A 21,044-nucleotide genomic window follows, 5' to 3' on the forward strand; every position below is an offset into this window, starting at 1 on the left:
ACAACACGAACACAGAAACCTGCAAACAGACACCCTCCACACTGCAGTTTCCATCACAACTTCCTTATCAAACACTGCTTTCTAACCGGTCGAATAATATAAATAAATCTAAAATAACAGATATCCGGGAGTGAGTTACAGGCTGGAATCTAATCGAGGGGTTCGGGTTTGATTAACTGGATGTGAGTTTTAAAAGGAGGGGCGAGGGTGGGAGGTGGAGGGATGGGATGGGGAGGGGGGCAAGGTGGGGGAGGGGAAGGGGGAATGTCAGGCTTGGAGCCAGGTGCAGAGTAAGTGGATTATCAGCACAAGGGCTGCTTCACATTGCGCTTAATGGGGGATGTGTTGCAAATCCGGCTCCGGACCCTCTCAGGAACTTTCTAAAGGTGTCTGCCAACCTCAGGGAAGTTTAGCAGGATCACCTCTGGGACCTCCTCAGGACAAGCCTCAGGACTAGTGCCGGTGAAGGTCCTGCCAGCCTCCTCAGTATGTGCCTGAGGAACCCTCGGAATGGCCATTGAGGTCTCGCCTGGGAATTTCCTGGGCCGACTCTTTCCTTCAGAACTTTGTGCCTCCATCTTTAATTCGTATTCCTTTTCTGCTCTTCCCTCCCCCACTATCCCGATACTGGACAGAGGTCGTCAGGGGATCCGATTCTCGGGATGCCAACTCTCCTTGGACGCCATCACTTGACCCCCAATCGCCCAGTCCACACCTTCCCACTATTGGTTGCCTGACCCACCCACCGTGTGACGCCCACATTCCCACAGCTAACAGAAGAGTGAACAGACTCTTTGTTTTGAAATTCTCATCCTTGTTTTCAAATCCCTCCATGGCCTCCTTGCCTCTCCCTATCGCTGTAACCTCCTCCATGGCCTCGCCCTCCCTATCACTGTAGCCTCCTCTAGCCCTACAAACCTCTGAGATACCTGCGCTTCTCCAATTCTGGCCTCTTGAGCATCCCCAATTTTAATTGCTCCACCATTGGTGGCCGTGCCTTCAGCTGCCTGGGCCCTAAGCTCTGGAATTCCCTCCCTAAACCTCTCCGCCTCTCCACCTCTCTCTCCTTCTTTAAGACGCTCCTTAAAACCTACCTCTTTGACCAAGCTTTTGTTTACCTATCCTAATATTTCCTTATGTGGCTCGGTGTCAAATTTTCTCCTGATCACAGCCTTGGGATGTTTTACTATGTTAAAGGCACTATATAAATGCAAGTTGTTGTTGTTACCCAGTTGGATGGTTCTTGACTGTCAGTCAAACAGCTTTTTTGTCATCTCCAATTTTTTTAATGCCCCTATGATTTACCTCCTGGGTTTTTTGCTCACAGCACAGGATTACAGAGGATATACGGCACAGAAACAGGCCCTTCGGCCCAACCAGTCTATGACGGCGTTTATGCTCCACTCGAGCCTCCTCCCGTCTTTCCTCATCTAACCCTATCAACATAACCCTCTATTCCTTCTCCCGCATATGCTTGTCTAGCCTCCCCTTAAATGTATCGACACTATTCGCCTCGACCACTCCCTGTGGTAGCGAGTTCCACATTCTCACCACTCTCTGGGTAAAGAAGTTTCTTCTGAATTCCCTATTGGATTTCTGGGTGACCATCTTATATTGATGGCCTCTAGTTTTGCTCTTCCCCACAAGTGGAAACATTCTCTCTGTATCCACTCTATCAAAACCTTTCATAATTTTAAAGTCCTCTATTAGGTCACCCCTCAGCCTTCTCTTTTCAAGAGAAAAGAGACCCAGCCTGTTCATCCTTTCCTGATATGTAAACCCTCGCATTTCTGGTATCATCCTTGTAAATCTTCTCTGCACCCTCTCCAGTGCCTCTATATCCTCTTTATAATATGGCGACCAGAACTGTACGCAGTACTCCAAGTGTGGTCTAACCAAGGTTCGATGCGGGTTTAGCATAACTTCCCTACTTTTCAATTCTATCCCTCTAGAAATAAACCCTAGTGCTTGGTTTGCTTTTTTTTGTGGCCTTGTTAACCTGTGTCGATAATTTTTGTGATTTGTGTATTTGTACTCCGCGATCCCTTTGTTCCTCTACCCCATTTAGATTCTTATTTTCCAAGTGATTTGTGACCTCCCTATTTTTCTTACCAAAATGTAATGCCTCATATTTATCGGCATTGAATTTCATTTGCCAATTATATGCACATTCTGCAAGTTTATTAATGTTTTCTTGTAATTTGCTGCAGTCCTCCTCAGTATTGACTATCCCCCCCCCCAATTTGGTGTCATCCGCAAATTTAGAAATTGTGTTTTTGATTCCAAAGTCTAAATCGTTAATGTAAATTGTGAACAACAGTGGTCCCAGCACTGATCTTTGTGGAACACCACTTACCACCTTCTGCCACTCTGAATAGCTACCCCTTACTCCCACTCTCTGCTTTCTGTCTTACATAGAAACATAGAAGATAGGAGCAGGAGTAGGCCATTCGGCCCTTCGAGCCTGCTCCGCCATTCAATGAGATCATGGCTGATCATCCAAATTCAGTACCCTGTCCCTGCCTTCTCCCCATATCCCTTGATCCCTTTAGCCTTAAGAAATATATCCAACTCTTTTTTGAATATATTTAATGAACTGGCCTCCACCGCCCTCTGTGGCAGAGAATTCCACAGGTTCACCACTCTCTGGGTGAAGAAATTCCTCCTCATTTCAGTCCTAAATGGCTTACCCCTTGTCCTTAGACTATGAGCCCTGGTTCTGGACTCCCTGGCCATCATAAACATCCTTCCTGCATCTAGTCTGTCCAGGCCTGACAGAATTTTATAAGTTTCGATGAGATCCCCTCTCAATCTTCTAAACTCCAGTGAGTATAAGCCCAATCGACACAATCTCTCCTCATACGTCATTCCTGTCATCCCAGGTATCAGCCTGGTGAATCTTCGCTGCACTCCTTCCATGGCAAGAACATCCTTCCTCAGGTAAGGCGACCAAAACTGCACACAATACTCAAGGTGCGGTCTCACCAAGGCCCTGTACAACTGTAGCAAGACATCCTTGTTCCTGTACTCGAACCCTCTTGCTACGAAGGCCAACATACCATTTGCCTTCTTAACCGCCTGCTGCACCTGCATGCTTACCTTCAGCGACTGGTGCACAAGAACACCCAGGTCTCTTTGCACTTCCCCTTCTCCCAATCTATTGCCATTCAAATAATAATCTGCCTTCATGTTTTTGCCACCAAAGTGGATAACCTCACATTTATCCACATTATAGTGCATTTGCCATGTTTCTGCCCAATCACCCAATCTGTCCAAATCGTACTGGAGTTTCACGACATCCTCCTCACAGCATACCCTCCCACCCAGCTTTGTGTCGTCTGCAAATTTGGAGATATTACATCCAATTCCCTCGTCCAGATCATTAATATATATTGTGAACAGCTGGGGTCCTAGGACCGATCCTTGCGGTACCCCACTAGTCACTGCCTGCCACTCGGAAAACGACCCGTTTATTACAACTCTTTGCTTTCTGTCCGCCAACCAGTTCTCCATCCAAGTCAATACCTTGCCCCCAATCCCATGTGCCTTAATTTTGCACGCTAATCTCTTATGTGGGACCTTATCGAAAGGTCTTGAAGCCAGCTAGCAATCCATTTTGCTACTTGTCCCCTGACTCTGCATTCCCTGACCTTATTTATTAGTCTATTATGTGGTACCTTATCGAAGGCCTTTTGAAAATCCAGATAAATTACATCTACTGTATTACCCTTTACTCCCACTCTCTGTTTTCTGTCCTGAAGCCAGCCAGCAATCCATTCTGCTACTTGTCCCCTGACTCCACATTCCCTGACCTTGTTCATCAGTCTATTATGTGGTACCTTGTCGAAGGCCTTTTGAAAAGCTAGATAAATTACATCTACTGCATTACCCTTGTCTACTCTCTGTTACCGCTTCAAAAAATTCAATGAGGTTGGTCAAGCAAGACATTCCCTTTTGAAATCCATGCTATTTATTATTATATTTTTCGCTTCTAGATGTTCTTCTATTTTCTCCTTTAGTAGGGATTCCATAATCTGCAGTTCCTGGCAGATTAATTTTTAATAGCTGGACAATCCTGTCTCTCTATCCTGATAAGTTGTCTGGAGGAGAGAGGGTGGCTGGAGAATCTCGGGAAATCCTTCTCACATCCCACCTTGGCTCAAATTTCATATTTATTGGCATTCAGATGACAGCAGGAATGAAGGCCTCCATCTTAGATGGCACCATATCAACCCTAAAATAAACCAACAAGGACACCTCAAAATGGCGGCCTAGTACCCGCAGGTGCTATGTGGCCACAGCAGGGGGCGCTGTTGTTATGAATTAAATGGAAATACGGGCGGCAGCGCCACCCGCTGGCAGGAAAGCAGTACTGCAGCAGCAACAACAACAACGTGGTGACCATAGACATAGGATATACGGCACAGAAACAGGCCATTCATCCCTACCAGTCCATGCGGCGTTTATGCTCCACGCAAGCCTCCTCCCGTCTTCATCTAAATCTATCAGCATAACCCTCATAATCGGTAAATAGGTCCTCGACTAGGCATAACCCTCTATTCCTTTCTCCCTCATATGCTTGTCCAGCCTCCCCTTAAATGCATCGATACTATTCGCTTCAGCCACTCCCTGTGCCAAATTGGATTCCTGCCAAACTATAGAACATCCGATCATATCTTCACCCTACAGACCCTAATTGACAAACACGTTCACCATAACAAAAGCAAAATCTACGCATGCTTTGTAGATTTCCAGAAGGCTTTCGACTCCATCTGGCATGACGGTTTATTCCTGAAACTTATCGAAAGCGGGGTAGGAGGTAAAACATATGATGTAATTAAATCAATGTATACAAACAATAAATGTGCAGTTAAAATTGGAGACAAACAAACAAAATACTTCCCACAGGGGCGGGGGGTGACGCAGGGCTCGCCAATCTCACCGACACTCTTTAATATTTACATTAATGGATTGGCAAAACTACTTGAACAATCTACAGCACCCGGCCTCACCCTATATGAATCCAAGGTTAAATTCCTCCTCTATGCCGACGACCTGGTTCTGCTGTCACCAACTAAGGAGGGTCTACAGCAGAACCTGGACCTGCTGGAGTCGTACTGCCAGACTTGGGCCCTGACAATAAATCCCCAAAAAACCAAAGTCCTTATGTTCCAGCAAAGATCCAAACAACATGGACCCACAATAAATTTCACAGTAGGAACAACCAAAATTGAACAAACCACTCACTACACATACTTGGGCTTAAAAATCAGTTCTACGGGAAACTTCAAACTGGCTGTGAATGAACTGAAAGAGAAAGCAAGAAGGGCTTTCTATGCCATCAAAAAATCAATCCAAATAGAAATCCCAATTATCATTTGGCTCAAAATTTTCAAATCAGTAATTGAACCAATTGCACTCTATGGCAGTGAGGTCTGGGGACCACTAACACAACAAGATTTTGCAAAATGGGACAAACACCCAATTGAGATCCTACATGCGGAATTCTGTAAAAGTATCCTCCGGACTCAAAGGAAAACAGTAAACAACGCATGCAGGGCGGAACTAGGCCAATACCCATTAATAATCACTATCCAAAAAAGAGCCACCAAATTTTGGAATCACCTACAAATGAGCAACCCCCAATGCTATCACTACGACGCCCTGAAATGCCAAGAGCTGACCATAAAGAAGAATACCCTCAGTCAACTAGTCCTGGGACTCAATAAAGTAACTAATAACAATACTAACAATAACCAGCCCCAGGACAGTGACAGGGTAACACAAAGAATTCGACCCAACACAATCGTCGCTAAGCAAAAGGAAAAATATCTGTCATATTGGGCAGAAACAACAAAAACCCAAAGCAAACTCAATTGCTACTTGGCCCTAAACAGACAATACAACATAGCTGATTACCTGACCATGGTAAAGGATAACAAACTGAGAAGAACCTTGACAAGGTACAGACTTAGCGAACATAGCCTAGCGATCGAAAAAGGCAGACACAGGCAGACCAGGCTGCCAAGAGAAGACAGGATATGCTCTCACTGCAGTCAGGGAGTAGTTGAGACAGAGATGCACTTCCTCACAGCCTGTGGAAAATATCAGGGCATCAGAGAGAATTTCTATCAAAAATTCTCACAAATATGCCCTGAATTCAGAAATCTGACTGACAACCAAAAACTCCCATTCCTACTGGGGGAGGAGAGAAGCTGTGTAACACTGGCGGCACACTATGTTACAGCTTGCCATGAACAGAGGGACAACCAGTAAACTAAGACAAGAGTATATATAAACAAGGCGAAAATATATTTATAAACTCAGGGATATACCTGTTTATACACTGTATGAATGGAACCGCGTTTATGTGTTCAACCATAAATGTATTTTGATGCTTTGGCAACATAAGATGTACCTTATCATGCCAATAAAGCGATTTGTATTATTGTATTGTATTATTGGGAGCGAGTTCCACATTCTCACCACTCTCTGGGTAAAGAAGTTTCTTCTGAATTCCCTATTTGATTTTTTGGTGACTATCTTATATTGATGGCCTCTAGTTTTGCTCCTCCCCACAAGTGGAAACACTCTCTCTGTATCCACTCTATCAAAACCTTTCATAATTTTAAAGACCCCTATTAGGTCACCCCTCAGCCTTCTCTTTTCAAGAGAAAAGAGACCCAGCCTGTTCATCCTTTCCTGATATGTACACCCTCACATTTCTGGTATCATCCTTGTAAATCTTCTCTGCACCCTCTCCAGTGTCTCTATATCATAAGAACATAAGAAATAGGAGCAGGAGTCGGCCATTTGGCCCCTCGAGCCTGCTCCGCCATTCAATAAGATCATGGCTGATCTTCTACCTCATCTCCACTTTCCTGCACTATCCCCATATCCCTTGATTCCCTTAATATCCAATAATCTCTCGATCTCTGTCTTGAATATACTCAACGACTGAGCCTCCACAGCCCTCTGGGGTAGAGAATTCCAAAGATTCACCGCCCTCTGAGTGAAGAAATTCCTCCTCATCTCAGTCCTAAGATGTGCGGGTTAGGTTGATTGGCTATGATAAATTGACCCTTAGTGTTAGGGGGATTAAATACGTGGGGTTACGGGGATAGGGTGGGATATGTGTCGGTGCAGGCTCGATGGGCCGAAATGGCCTCTATCTGCACTGTGGGGTTTCTGTGATTCTGTGAAATGGCCGACCCCTTATTCTAAGACTGACCCCTGGTTCTAGACTCTCCAGCCAGGGGAAACATCCTCCCAGCATCTACCCTGTCAAGCCCTGTAAGAATTTTGTATGTTTCAAAATATCCTTTTTATAATATGGTGAGCAGAATTGTACACAGTATTCCAAGTGTGGTCTAGCCAAGGTTCAATACAAGTTTAGCCCTAGAGTTTTATCCCTCTAGAAATAAACCCTAGTGCTTGGTTTGCTTTTTTTATGGCTTTGTTAACCTGTGTCGCAACTTTTAGTGATTTGTGTATTTGTTCTCCCAGATCCCTTTGCTCTTCTGCCTCACTTAGATTCCTATTTTCCCAGTAATAAGTGACTCCCTATTTTTCTTACCAAAATGTAACACCTGACATTTATCTGTGTTGAAAATCATAAATACAAGAATTTTAAGATTCTATTCATGGAGGTTTCACCACATGACCTCCCACCTCCAACCGCCTCGTCCAATCAAACAGCCTTCCCCAGCTCCAATATTTTTATAATTAATAAATGAAAATGTGCAAAGAAAATGAAAAAACCCCACAATTATTTGAATGCCCCGATGATTGTTCTCCCGGAGTTGCACCCAGCAGTGTCCTGGAGATTAATCCTGAATTCCTGGAGACTCCAGGGCATTCCTGGAGAGTTGGCAATGCCTCATCACACAGGGGGAGGGGTGAGGTGGGTTGGGGGGAGGGGTGAGTGGGTTGGGGAGGGGGTGAGGTGGGTTGGGGAGGGGTGAGGTGGGTTGGGGGAGGGGTGAGGTGGGTTGGGGAGGGGGTGAGGTGGGTTGGGGGGGGTGAGGTGGGTTGGGGGGAGGGGGAGGTGGGTTGGGGGGGAGGGGGGAGGTGGGTTGGGGGAGGGGTGAAGGTGGGTTGGGGAGGGGGTGAGGTGGGTTGGGGGGAGGAGGGGAGGTGGGTTGGGGGAGGGGTGAGGTGGGTTGGGGGGGAGGGGGAGGTGGGTTGGGGGGTGAGGCGTGTTTGGGGGGGAGTGGGGTGAGGTGGGTTGGGGGGGGAGGGTGAGGTTGGGGTTGGGTGGGGAGGGGAGGTGGGTTGGGGGGGGTGAGGTGGGTTGGGGGGAGGGGGAGGTGGGTTGGGGAGGGGTGAGGTGGGTTGGGGGGAGGGGAGGTGAGGTGGGTTGGGGCGAGGGAGGTGAGGTGGGGGGAGGGTGAGGAGGTGGGTTGGAGGGGGAGGGGGAGGTGAGGTGGGTTGGGGGGATGAGGTGGGTTGGGGGGGTCAGTGAGAGTCTGCGAAGAGATCACAGGAAGTGACCCCAAAAAGCAGAATCTTTTCAACTTCCCTTAAAATGTTATTTTTCTGTAATATTTTTGAGTGATTTAGAAAACTAATTTTGGGAATGAGGAGTTTATAAAAAAATAAACATCTTCCAACTCAACAGTTTGCAAACAGCTGGGGCAGGACCCTGTGTGTTTGTTGCCCTTTCTCTGTGTGTGGGTTAGGTTGATTAGCTATGATAAATTGACCCTTAGTGTTAGGGGGATTAAATACGTGGGGTTACAGGGATAGGGTGAGATATGTGTTGGTGTAGGGGTTACGGGGATCGGGTGGGATATGTGTTGGTGCAGGCTCGATGGGCCGAAATGGCCTCGATCTGCACTGTGGGGTTTCTGTGATTCTGAGTGTTGGCATCAGGTGTTGTCATTGGCTGCTGATATTATCAGAGTCCAAGGCACTGAGTCCAATTTTACTGCTTTAATCACTCCCCCTGACTGAGATCTGCACAGAATGCATTAAAGGAAAGATTTAAAATCTTTTCTCTGATTTAAAATTGTCACTCTCTAATAATTATATTTTATACAATGCAACATGGTTTTTTTTAAATCAAAGGAGACTCGGGTACTCTTACACCGCGCATAAAAACTAAAATAAAGTTCCACTATTACAAAGCAGAAACTTTCTGGGAACTTTACCGAATTTCTCAGATAAAGTTTCGCATTACCCTTTTAAGAGGGTGGGCCCTACCTCTTGGCTCAGGTCCCGGTGCTGCATTCTGCGACTGGTTCGCCCGCCCACAGTCTTCCCGATCTGACCTGCCAGCTCCACATCGACATCCAGATTAAAGCCTGGAAAAGCAGTGAAAGCGGATCCGACCCAGTGGCCCCATGTACCCCCATAACCCGCCCTGGCCTCTGTTCCTGGCGGCGACTCTCGCAGGTGAGTCAGAGGAGAGTGGCTCCGAGCACAGGGAGCGGGGCTGAGGATCAGGGGGCTGGGGCTGGATCTAGTTTGGGGTCCGGTTACCATGAGCCAAGAAGGGGATTCCCTGAACCCCTGTCAATTCAGGGGACCCCCAGTCAATCAAGGGAAGGAAGAGAGTTTCTTTCAATCTTGGTTCTGGAGGTTGTAGAACAGGTTTTGGTTGGTGGGGTGTGTGAGTTATTTTTAAAGCTTTTTCCTATTGCTGATTATAATTCGGGGGATAGGTAGCGTCCTCTGCAGCCAAGAACGAGAATCCCGAAGGGAGTGTTGCCTACCCAGTGCCAGGGTAAGGGATATCTCAGGGCGGCTGGAGAAGAACTTGAAAAGTGAGGGGGCAAATCCAATTGTCATGGTCCACGTTGGAACAAACGACATAGGTAGGAACAGGGAGGGGGTCCAGGTAGGAACAGGAGGGAGGTCCTGCTGAAAGAGTATCAGGAGTTAGGATCTAAATTAAAAAGCAGGACCTCAAGGGTAATAATCTCTGGATTATTGCCAGAGCCACGTGCAAATTGGCTTAGAAACAGACAGATCAGGAGAATTAACACATGGCTAAAGGGCTGGTGTGGGAAAGAGGGGTTCCTTTTCATGGGCCATTGGCACCAGTTCTGGGACAGGAAGGGGTTGTACCGATGTATGGGCTCCACCTGAACCGGGATGGGACCTGTGTCCTACCAGAAAGGGTAAATAGGGAGTTTTTTTAAAACTCGCTTATGGGATGTGGGTGTTGCTGGCAAGGCCGGCATTTATTGCCCATCCCTAATTGCCCTTGAGAAGGTGGTGGTGAGTCGCCGCCTTGAATCGCTACAGTCCGTGTGGTGAAGGTACTCCCACAGTGCTGTTAGGGAGGGAGTTCCAGGATTTTGACCCAGCGGCGATATACTTCTAAGTCAGAATGGTGTGTGACTTGGACGGGAGTTGTGAATGGCGCTGAACACTGTGCAGTCATCAGCGAACATCCTATTTCTGACCTTATGTTGGAGGGAAGGTCATTGATGAAGCAGTTGAAGATGGTTGGGCCTAGGACACTGCCCTGAAGAACTCCTGCAGCGATGTCCTGGGGCTGTGATGATTGACCTTCAACTACCACAACCATCTTCCTTTGTGCTAGGTATGACTCCAGCCAATGAAGCATTTTCCCCCTGATTCTCATTGACTTCAGTTTTACTTGGGCTCCTTGATGCCACACTCGGTCAAATGCTGCTTTGATGTCAAGGGCAGTCACTCTTGCCTCACCTCTGGAATTCAGCTCCTTTATCCATGTTTGGACCAAGGCTGTAATGAGATCTGGAGCCGAGTGGTCTTGGCGGAACCCAAACTGGGCATCAGCGAGCAGGTTATTGGTGAGTAAGTGCCGCTTGATAGCACTGTCGGTGACCCCTTTCATCACTTTGCTGATGATTGAGAGTAGACTGATGGGGCAGTAATTGAGCGGGTTGGATTTGTCCTGTTTTTTGAGGACAGGACATGCCTGGGCAGTTTTCCACATTGTCGGATAGATGCCAGTGTTGTAGCTGTACTGAAACAGCTTGGAAAGAGGTGTGGCTAGTTCTGGAGCACAAGTCTTCAGCACGATAGCCGGGATGTTGTCAGGGCCCATAGCCTTTGCTGTATCCAGTGTGCTCAGCCGTTTCTTGATATGGTGGCAAAGGCTTTAAACTAGTATGATGGGGGGAGGGATCTACAAGAAACGTAACCAACCTAATTATAAACAAAGCAGGAAAGAATAAAGTAAAGGGAGGACATTGATGGCAAGGGAATAAATAGAGTTATAGAACAGGAGTCTGAAAAGATTGTTAAACATAAAATGAGAGGAAATCCCATTAAAAATGAGTTAAGCGCAATGCACACAGTGTCCGTAATAAAATAGGGGAGCTGGAGGCAATCACGCATTGCGAGGAACCAGACATAGTAGGGATTACTGAGACATGGCTACCGACAGATCAGGACTGGGAATTAAACATTGCAGGGTATAACATATTTAGAAAATATAGAGAAGGAAAAAGGGGCGGTGGAGTAGCTGTACTTATTAGGGATAACATAATGGCAGTAGAAAAAAGTGACATAGCTATCAGCAAGACAAAAATAGAATCCATATGGATAGAGATAAAAGATAATAAAGGATCAATCACACTAATAGGTGTAGTCTACAGACCACCTAATAGTGGAAGGGAGGTGGAGGAAGAAATATGCAGACAAATTAGGGAATTGAGTAAAAAAAATAGAATAATAATCATGGGGGATTTCGACTACCCCGATATTAATTGGACAGAAGAGGTAGGTAAAGGGGATAAGGGAATGGAGTTCCTACAATGTGTACAGGACTCCTTTCTAACCCAATATGTAAAAAGCCCAAGGGAGGATTCGATATTGGATCTAGTAATGGGGAATGAACCAGAGCAGATAAGAGGAATAAACGTAGGGGAACATCTAGGCAATAGTGACCATAATATAACACGCTTTAAGATAATAATTGAGGAGGACATAAGTATGATGAAAGCCAGGGAAATAGATTGTAGAAAAGTTGATTTTCAGGGGCTGAAAATAGAACTTGGGAAAATAAAATAGGCAACAATATTGGCAAACAACGATGTGGAACAGCAATGGGAAACATTTAAAATGGTGTTCAACAGAGTGCAGGAAAATATATTCCGCTAAAAGGAAAGAACAAACTAAACACTAATGAGAGTCCACGGATGAATAAAGCCATAAGGGAAAAATTTAGGGTAAGGAAAGAGGCAAACATTAAGTACATAGACAGCAGGAGAGTGCATGATTAGGGAGAATATGAAGAGATTAGGAGAGAAGTCAAAAAAACAATTAGGAAGGCAAAGAGGAACTATGAAATTAAATTATCAAGGAACATAAAATAGTAAAATATTTTACAGGCACATCAATAAAAAAAGTAAGGTTGGGATGGGAATAGGGCCATTAAGGGATAGACAGGACAATACCACAGGTAACAATAGCGAGATGGCAGAAATATTAAATCATTATTTTGCTTCGGCATTTACCAGGGAGATAGAACAGGTGGACATGGCATTGGCTGATGAGATTAGTAATGAGATAAGTGCATTTAAAATAAAAAAAGGGGATATATTAAATAAACTAATCAAACTCAAAGAGGATAAAACCCCTGGTCTGGATGGATTACATCCACACATTTTAAAAGAATCTAGGGAAGAGATAGCAGAGGCATTACTACACATATTTAATAATTCATTAGAAAAAGGTGCAGTGCCAGAGGACGGGTGGATAGCTAACGTAACACCTATATTTAAGAAGGGGAATAGAATATGTCCAGGGAATTATAGACCAGTCAGCTTAACATCGGTGGTAGGAAAAATAATGGAATCCCTACTAAAGGAGAAAATAGAAGAACATCTAGAAACCAAAAACAAAGTAATGAATAGTCAGCATGGATTTCAATAAGGAAAGTCTTGCTTGACTAACCTCATTGAATTTTTTGAAGCGGTAACAGAGAGAGTAGACAAGGGTAATGCAGTAGATGTAATTTATCTAGATTTTCAAAAGGCTTCGATAAGGTACCACATAATAGACTGATGAACAAGGTCAGAGAATGCGGAGTCAGGGGACAAGTAGCAGAATGGATTGCTGGCTGGCTTCAATACAGAAAGCAGAGAGTGGGAGTAAATGTTAGCTATTCACAGTGGCAGAAGGTGGGTAGTGGTGTTCCACAAGGATCAGTGCTGGGACCACTGTGGTTCACAATTTAGACTTTGGAATCTAAAACACAATTTCTAAATTTGCGGATGACACCAAATTAGTCAATACTGAGGAGGACTGCAACAAATTACAGGAGGACATTAATAAACTTGCAGAATGGGCATATAATTGGCAAATGCAGTTCAACACAGATAAATGTGAGGTATTACATTTTGGTAGGAAGAATAGGGAGGTCACATTACTTGGAGGGTGCGAGTCTGGGTGGGATCTCAGAGTACAAATACACAAATCACTAAAAGTTGCGACACAGGTTAGCAAGGCTGTTTAAAAAAAAAAGTAAACCAAGCACTAGGGTTTATTTCCAGAGGGATAGAATTGAAAAGTAGGGAGGTTTTGCTAAACCTGTATTGAACCTTGGTTAGACCACACTTGGAGTACTGCGTACAGTTCTGGTCGCCATATTATATAAAAAGGATATAGAGGCACTGGAGAGGGTACAGAGAAGATTTACAAGGATGATACCAGAAATGTGAGGGTGTACATATCAGGAAAGGATGAACAGGCTGGGTCTCTTTTCTCTGAAAACAGAAGGCTGAGGGGTGACCTAATAGAGGTCTTTAAAATTATGAAAGATTTTGATAGAGTGGATACAGAGAGAGTGTTTCCACTTGTGGGGAAGAGCATAACTAGAGGCCATCAATATAAGATAGTCACCAAGAAATCCAATAGGGAATTCAGAAGAAACTTCTTTACCCAGAGAGTGGTGAGAATGAGGAACTCGCTACCACAGGGAGTGGTTGAAGCGAATCTTATAGATGCATTTAAGGGGAGGCTAGACAAACATACGAGGGAGAAGGGAATAGAGGGTTATGCTGATAGATTTAGATGAGGAAAGACGGGAGGAGGTTCGAGTGGAGCATAAACGCCGGCATGGACTGGTTGGGCCGAATGGCCTGTTTCTGTGCCATATACCCTGTGTAATCCTGTGTATGATTCTTCAGCTCTGTTTGCATCAGCTCCCAGTCAGGCTGTGCTTCTGGGAAACAAAGTGTTGTAATGTGGAGTAATCAGATCAGCCATGATCTTATTGAATGGCGGAGCAGGCTCAAGGGGCCGAGTGGCCGACTCCTGCTCCTAATTCATATGTTAAACAGCAGAGCCCCAGGCCCCACACAGGGTAGAAACTCTCGGTGAAGCTGCCTTGCGATATTCGTGTTAGAACATGTTGGCATTTGGATCGCACAAAGTACTCGAGATAAACATGTCTGTAACATTCCAGACTGTTAAGTCATCTCCAACTCCTTATTATTATGTGTTAGGGGTTACAGAACCAAGGCAGGTGGAAGGAGTTATGAGTCAGCCATGATCTCATTGAATGACGGAAAAGGCTCAAGGGGCTGAATGGCCTCCTGTTCCTATTCCTGCGCTCGGCTTGTGTTTAATTGTATCTGTACGTGAGGAACCCCTCAATCGTGTCGTATCTGTTGCTACATTACAGTGGGAAGGTACATTGTAGAGGTGCAGCGCCTGTACCGTGTGGTGGGGAGTGCTGAGCGGGGTTATCGGGACGAGTGGTCGCGGGGAATGAGTCGGTGTGAGCGCCGTATCTCTGAGCTCGTACGGCACGTGATTGAACTTTGCCACGTGAGACTGAGTTTAATTCTCACCCCTTTTTTCAACAACTTGCCTTTAATGTAGTAAAACATCCCAAGGCACTTCACAGGAGCATTGTCAAACAAAATGTGACACCGAGCCCCGTAAGGAGATATTAGGGCAGGTGACCAAAAGCTTGGTCAAAGAGGTCGGTTTTAAGGAACGTCTTAAAGGAGGAGCGAGAGGTTTAGGGAGGGAATTCCAGAGCTTGGGGCCCAGGTAGCTGAAGGCACAGCTGCCAATGGGGGAGTGATTAAAATCAAGAATGTGCAAGAGGCCAGAATTGGAGGAGTGCAGAGATCTTAAGAGGGTTGTAGGGCTGGAGGAGGTTATGGAGAAAGGATGGGGTGAGGCCGTGGAGGGATTTGGAAACAAGGATGAGAATTTTAACATCAAGGTGTTGCTTAACCAGGAGCCAATGTAGATCAGTGAGCACAGGGGTGATGGGGGAACGGGACTTAGTGCGAGTTCACTGGGTCACTCACAAACTGACCGAGGTTGGACGACCTGCCTGTGGGAACACTCGGTGACCTCTGATCTGACCATCCAGGGACACTGGGGAATGGCCAGAGAGGATGGTTTCCTGTTTGTTTTTTCCTTCAATGAAACAGCGGATAACCTTCGCTTGACCCTTCCCCTCCCCCACAGTGAAATGGCTGCAATCAGAGACTGCCCGTGAAAAAAACCCAGATACAAAACTATCCTGGGCTGCTCCAGCTTCCACTGCAGGACAGACCTTGGCTCAAAAACCCACTGTGTATCCTTGTTGGTTGGGTGGGTGAGTGAGGGCACTGCCCGGAGGGTGGGTGAGGGCACTGCCCTGTGGGTGGGTGAGTGAGGGCACTGCCCGGTGGGTGGGTGAGTGAGGGCACTGCCCGGTGGGTGGGTGAGTGAGGGCACTGCCCGGTGGGTGGGTGAGTGAGGGCACTGCCCGGTGGGTGGGTGAGGGCACTGCCTGGTGGGTGAGTGAGGGCACTGCCCGGTGGGTGGGTGAGGGCACTGCCCGGTGGGTGGGTGAGGGCACTGCCCGGTGGGTGAGTGAGTGAGGGCACTGCCCGGTGGGTGGGTGAGGGCACTGCCCGGTGGGTGGGTGAGGGCACTGCCCGGTGGGTGGGTGGGTGAGGGCACTGCCCGGTGGGTGAGTGAGGGCACTGCCGGGGGGTGGGTGAGTGAGGGCACTGCCCGGTGGGTGGGTGAGTGAGGGCACTGCCCGGTGGGTGGGTGGGGACACTGCCCGGTGGGTGGGTGGGTGAGGGCACTGCCCGGTGGGTGAGTGAGGGCACTGCCCGGTGGGTGGGTGGGGACACTGCCCGGTGGGTGGGTGGGTGAGGGCACTGCCTGGTGGGTGAGTGAGGGCACTGCCTGGTGGGTGAGTGAGGGCACTGCCCGGTGGGTGGGTGAGTGAGGGCACTGCCCGGTGGGTGAGTGAGGGCACTGCCCGGTGGGTGGGTGGGGACACTGCCCGGTGGGTGGGTGAGTGAGGACACTGCCCGGTGGGTGAGTGAGGGCACTGCCCGGTGGGTGGGTGGGGACACTGCCCGGTGGGTGAGGGCACTGCCCAGTGGGTGGGTGAGTGAGGGCACTGCCCGGTGGGTGGGTGGGGACACTGCCCGGTGGGTGGGTGGGTGAGGGCACTGCCCGGTGGGTGGGGACACTGCCCGGTGGGTGGGTGGGTGAGGGCACTGCCCGGTGAGTGGGTGGGTGAGGGCACTGCCCGGTGGGTGGGTGAGGGCACTGCCCAGTGGGTGGGGACACTGCCCGGTGGGTGGGTGAGGGCACTGCCCGGTGGGTGGGTGAGGGCACTGCCCGGTGGGTGGGTGGGTGAGGGCACTGCCCGGTGGGTGGGTGGGGACACTGCCCGGTGGGTGGGTGGGTGAGGGCACTGCCCGGTGGGTGGGTGGGTGAGGGCACTGCCCGGTGGGTGGGTGAGGGCACTGAACCATGGAGAGCAGAAAGCCCCAGGTTGAGACCCCGATCTGGAGTGAGCTGATCTCGGCTGGGGCCTCACACCACTGGCTGGGGAAAGGAGAAAGTGTGTCGGGGGAACTGCTCCTGCTCAGTTACTCCGGCTGGAAAGAGTTTGATCAGATTCCGGATAAAGACAGGGTTGGGTTCGGATGTGATAATCTCTATAGTGGAATAGTGTGCAGCAATCACTGTCCAGTGTCGTTCATTAACCCATGGGGATAATCGCATTTCTGATTAGTGAGTGAGTAATTGACACCGTCGTTGGGCCTGTGACCTCTCTGTTCATCTTTCACGTGAACTTTAACCTTGTTTGTCGAGTAATTGTCCATTTACCCGCACTGAGTGTTAAACAGTAAAGTTAGTGCATGCGGGTAAAACACTGTCGGCGTAGCAACAGGCCCGGCTAGTCAGCAATTCCTATGGATGCCACTGGACTCGGCTCAGACATGCTGGAGATTGTGCGGGTAATTTATAAAATGGCATCATCTGTGAATCTGTACCAGAGAAACAGGCAGCTGGACACAAACAACGGGTGGTAAACTCTCTCTGGATAGCACATAGCACGAGGGGCAGAATGGCCTCCTTTTCCTGTGAAGAGTAGCCATTGGCTGAGGTTTGGAGGGCTGCGTGGCCATTGGCTGAGGTTTGGAGGACTGCGTGGCCATTGGCTGATTGCTATCACTCGATTTGAGCATGCTACATTATCTGATCACAAGGAATTGGTGTGTTGGTACAGAGCAGGAGGAGGGAACAAAGCTGAGTTGAGGCTAAGGGACTAAATGAAACAAAAGGTGTTGGACTTTTGACCATTGCAGCGAGTCTACAGCACAGAAACAGGCCATTCGACCCAACAGGTCCGTGCCGGTTTTTCTGCTCCACACGAGCCTCCTTCCACCCTACTTCATCTCACCCTATCAGCATCTCCTTCTATTCCTTTCTCTCTCATGTACTTATCTAGCTTCCCCTTAAATGCATCTCATAGAGTCATTATGGCACAGAAGGAGGCCATTCGGCCCATCGAGTCCGTGCCAGCTCTATGTAGAGCAATCCAGTCAGTCCCATTTGTAGTGTATGTAACTGTTCTACCTTTAAGAGAACTATATTGTATGTAACCGTCCACCTTTAAGAGAACTATTTTAGGTGTGGCACTACTTTATCTTGGCTGCTGTATACTGTAATACCGACGGTGACCACACCGGTATATAAGTGCTGTGTCAGGATTTATTGGGCAGATTCGCCCTGACCTTCGAATAGTAAAGTCCTGTTAAAGTTACTCTTGTAGTCTGTGTATTAATTCGCCATAATACCTACAGAATTTACAGTGGCGACGAGTTCGATCTTACCCTGCGGCAACAATACTTCCGAAGCAGTTAACGAGCGTCGAGAAGAGGCACCCGCCCTCGTCGTTCTGCTGAGAGAAAACTCGAGTCTGCAGAGCAAGGAAGAAGGAAGAATTCAGACACGAAGCCTTCCATCAGCAACAGGCACTGATTGTCCCTTCTGCCACGGTGGTGAGTGAGCCGATCAGCACGAGAAGCAAGTCGGCCACGGTGACTGTGAGTAAAGGGAAAATAAAAAAATAAACGGAGGATAAGGGCGGTGAACTCGACCACGGTCGGGGGAAAGGAGCCGGACAGAAGTCGGGCCCAGAGGCGCTGAGACTGGGGCAGCGTGGAGCACGGAAGCCGCGGTACAAGCGGGCTGGGAGACGCAACGGCGTCGTGAGACAGCTAGACCGTGACCGGCGAAAAAGGCCGGGCAGCGACCGAGGCCACGAAGCGCTGCGACCGGGATCATAAGGCGCGGGAAGATATAAAAATAAATAAACCGCGGTGAACTCAGCCACAGCCGGGGAGGAAAGCACCGGACTGCGAGAGGGCTGGGAGGCGCGATTGGAGTGAAAAAGGCCGGGCAGCGACCGAGGCCACGAAGCGCTGCGACCGGGATCGTAAGGCGCGGGAAGATATAAAAATAAATAAATCGCGGAGAACTCAGCCGCAGCCAGGGAGGAAAGCACCAGACTGCGAGAGGGCTGGGAGGCGCGATTGGAAGCCGCTGAGGGAGAGACAGAGCCCGAGCGAGCGGGAGAGACAGAGCCCGAGCGAGGGAGACTGAGCGAGATCCAGCCCAGCGGCTGAAACTGTTCGCCGCCAACAGGTTGTACCAGCGCCGGTTGCCCTGCCGAGAAAAGGGAACAAGGAACGCACTGAAGCCGACGCGCAGGCTGCGAACCCCGAAAGCCAGCGGTCGTCGCCCGAGGGAAAAGCTTACCCCTCCCGCCAGGGGAAGAAACGCGGGAAGCCGCCAGTAGGCGGGGAAGAAGACAGAAGCGGGAAACCGCCATTTTGGAAAAAAAAAGTTAAAGAAATATTTCGTTGTTGTTTCTCAGGAAGAGGGTGAAGATGCCTAAGCGTAGTAACATCAACGGTTTCGATTCCGATGTGGAAGATTGGGCCACGTATGTAGAACGCATCGAGATATATTGTAAGGTCAATAAGATAGCAAATTATGACAAAGCTCTAACCTTACTAAACTCAATGGGTGCGAAGACATACGGGTTATTGAAGCATCTTCTATCACCAGCTAAACCGGCGGATCAGTCTTTCGCTTATATTGTTGCTGTCCTGAAGGATCATTTGAACCCCGCACCACTGATGTTAGCGGAACGATCTAAATTTTACGTGAGAACGCAACTAAAAGAGGAAAGCAACGCAGAGTACCTGGTTGAACTGCGTAGACTAGCAAAATACTGCCAGTTTGGGGTAAATCTGTCAGAGGCACTGAGAGACAAGTTCGTGTGCGGAATGTCGAAGGAAGGAATACAAAAACGACTGCTCAAAGAGAACGATCTTACACTTGAGAAGGCTGTCCTTATTGCAGCATCGCACGAAGCCGCAGCGAGAGGCACGGCGGAAATGCAGTGGAAGACAGCGGTACTCAGTATGGATCAAATGACTTCGGGTACAACGAAATGTTATCGTTGTGGGAAGATAACACACGATCAGAACCAATGCTGGTTTAAAAACCAGGAATGTAGGAAATGTGGCAAGCCTGGTCACATAGCTAAAGTATGCCGGTCAGGAAAGAAGACCAGCAATAATAAGTCACCACAGAAGAAGTACAGAAAGGTACATAAGGTGACTGGGAAGAGTACAGATGAACAGAATTCGGATTCAGACTCCAACAGCAAGGAACTGGGTAGTCTGAGGATTCACAATGTGAGTAAAGAAGCTGACCGACAAACTATCTGGGTCACACTACAGATTGCAAAAGTCCAAGTGAAAATGGAAGTGGACACCGGATCGGCGTTGACGGTCATGAATAAGCAAGATTACAAAAAGTTGTTCAAACATATTCCCCTACGGGATACGGAGATAGTATTGCAGACATACACGGGGCATAAAGTATACCCCATCGGAAAGATAAAAGTCAAGGTGAGACACAAGGGCAAAGATCACCGAGGAATGGACATGTATGTGCTACCCGAGGGAGGTCCACCACTTCTGGGACGGGAGTGGATCAGGAAAATAAAGATAGACTGGCACTCACTAAACACAATGACGGTAGATTCCGGAAAGGAAGATGTCAAACCTGAACGGTTGTCCAGAATATTGGACGAAGCTAAAGAGGTATTTCAGCAAGGACTGGGAACACTGAGAGGAATTAAGGCAAAAATCAAGATTGCAGAACATGCAAGCCCAAAATTTTTCAAAGCCAGATCGGTACCTTACGCGATATGACCTGCTGTGGAGGCAGAACTGGAAGAGCTTGAACGTTCAGGGGTACTGTCTAAGGTGGACTGGAGTGAGTGGGCCACGCCCATTGTTCCCGTCATGAAGTCTTCATCAAGTAACAAGCCAGGGGGACCGGGAAAGGTCCACATCTGCGGAGACTTCAAGATCACAGTTAATCCGGTGCTTCACACGGTACAATACCCGCTTCCGCGGATTGAGGATATCTTTGCTTCATTGTCTGGCGGGAAACACTTCACCAAGATAGACCTGGCACAAGCATACTTACAAATGGAAGTCGAGGAAGAGTCGCGCCAGTATCTCACAATCAACACACACAGAGGCTTGTATCGTTATAATAGACTGGTTTTTGGAGTAGCTTCGGCTCCAGCAATTTGGCAGAGGGCCATGGAGCAGGTCTTACAGGGGATTCCAAGCACTCAGTGTTACTTGGACAATATCCTGATTACAGGAGAGGACGAGGAGGAACACCTCGCAAATTTGAAACTGGTGCTCACCAGGTTGAAGGAATATGGCCTTCGAGTTAATCGCCAGAAATGTGAG

General features: G+C 48.0%; 1 protein-coding gene across 1 annotated transcript in view; it reads left to right on the top strand.

Moving 5' to 3' along the window:
* Positions 1 to 9,221: 9,221 nt before the first annotated feature.
* LOC147100194 (myelin protein zero-like protein 2) overlaps positions 9,222 to 21,044 on the top strand; it is a 30,597-nt gene continuing 18,774 nt past the window's right edge. The window contains exon 1 of the mRNA XM_085967633.1: positions 9,222 to 9,396. Within this exon, the coding sequence (XP_085823759.1) occupies positions 9,345 to 9,396 (52 nt within the window). The 5' untranslated portion in view covers positions 9,222 to 9,344. The remainder of the gene's footprint in view (positions 9,397 to 21,044) is intronic.

This window comes from Somniosus microcephalus, chromosome 26, assembly GCF_052327205.1.
Source record: "Somniosus microcephalus isolate GS21.2 chromosome 26, FLI_Smic_1.0, whole genome shotgun sequence".
Classification (NCBI taxonomy): domain Eukaryota; kingdom Metazoa; phylum Chordata; class Chondrichthyes; order Squaliformes; family Somniosidae; genus Somniosus; species Somniosus microcephalus.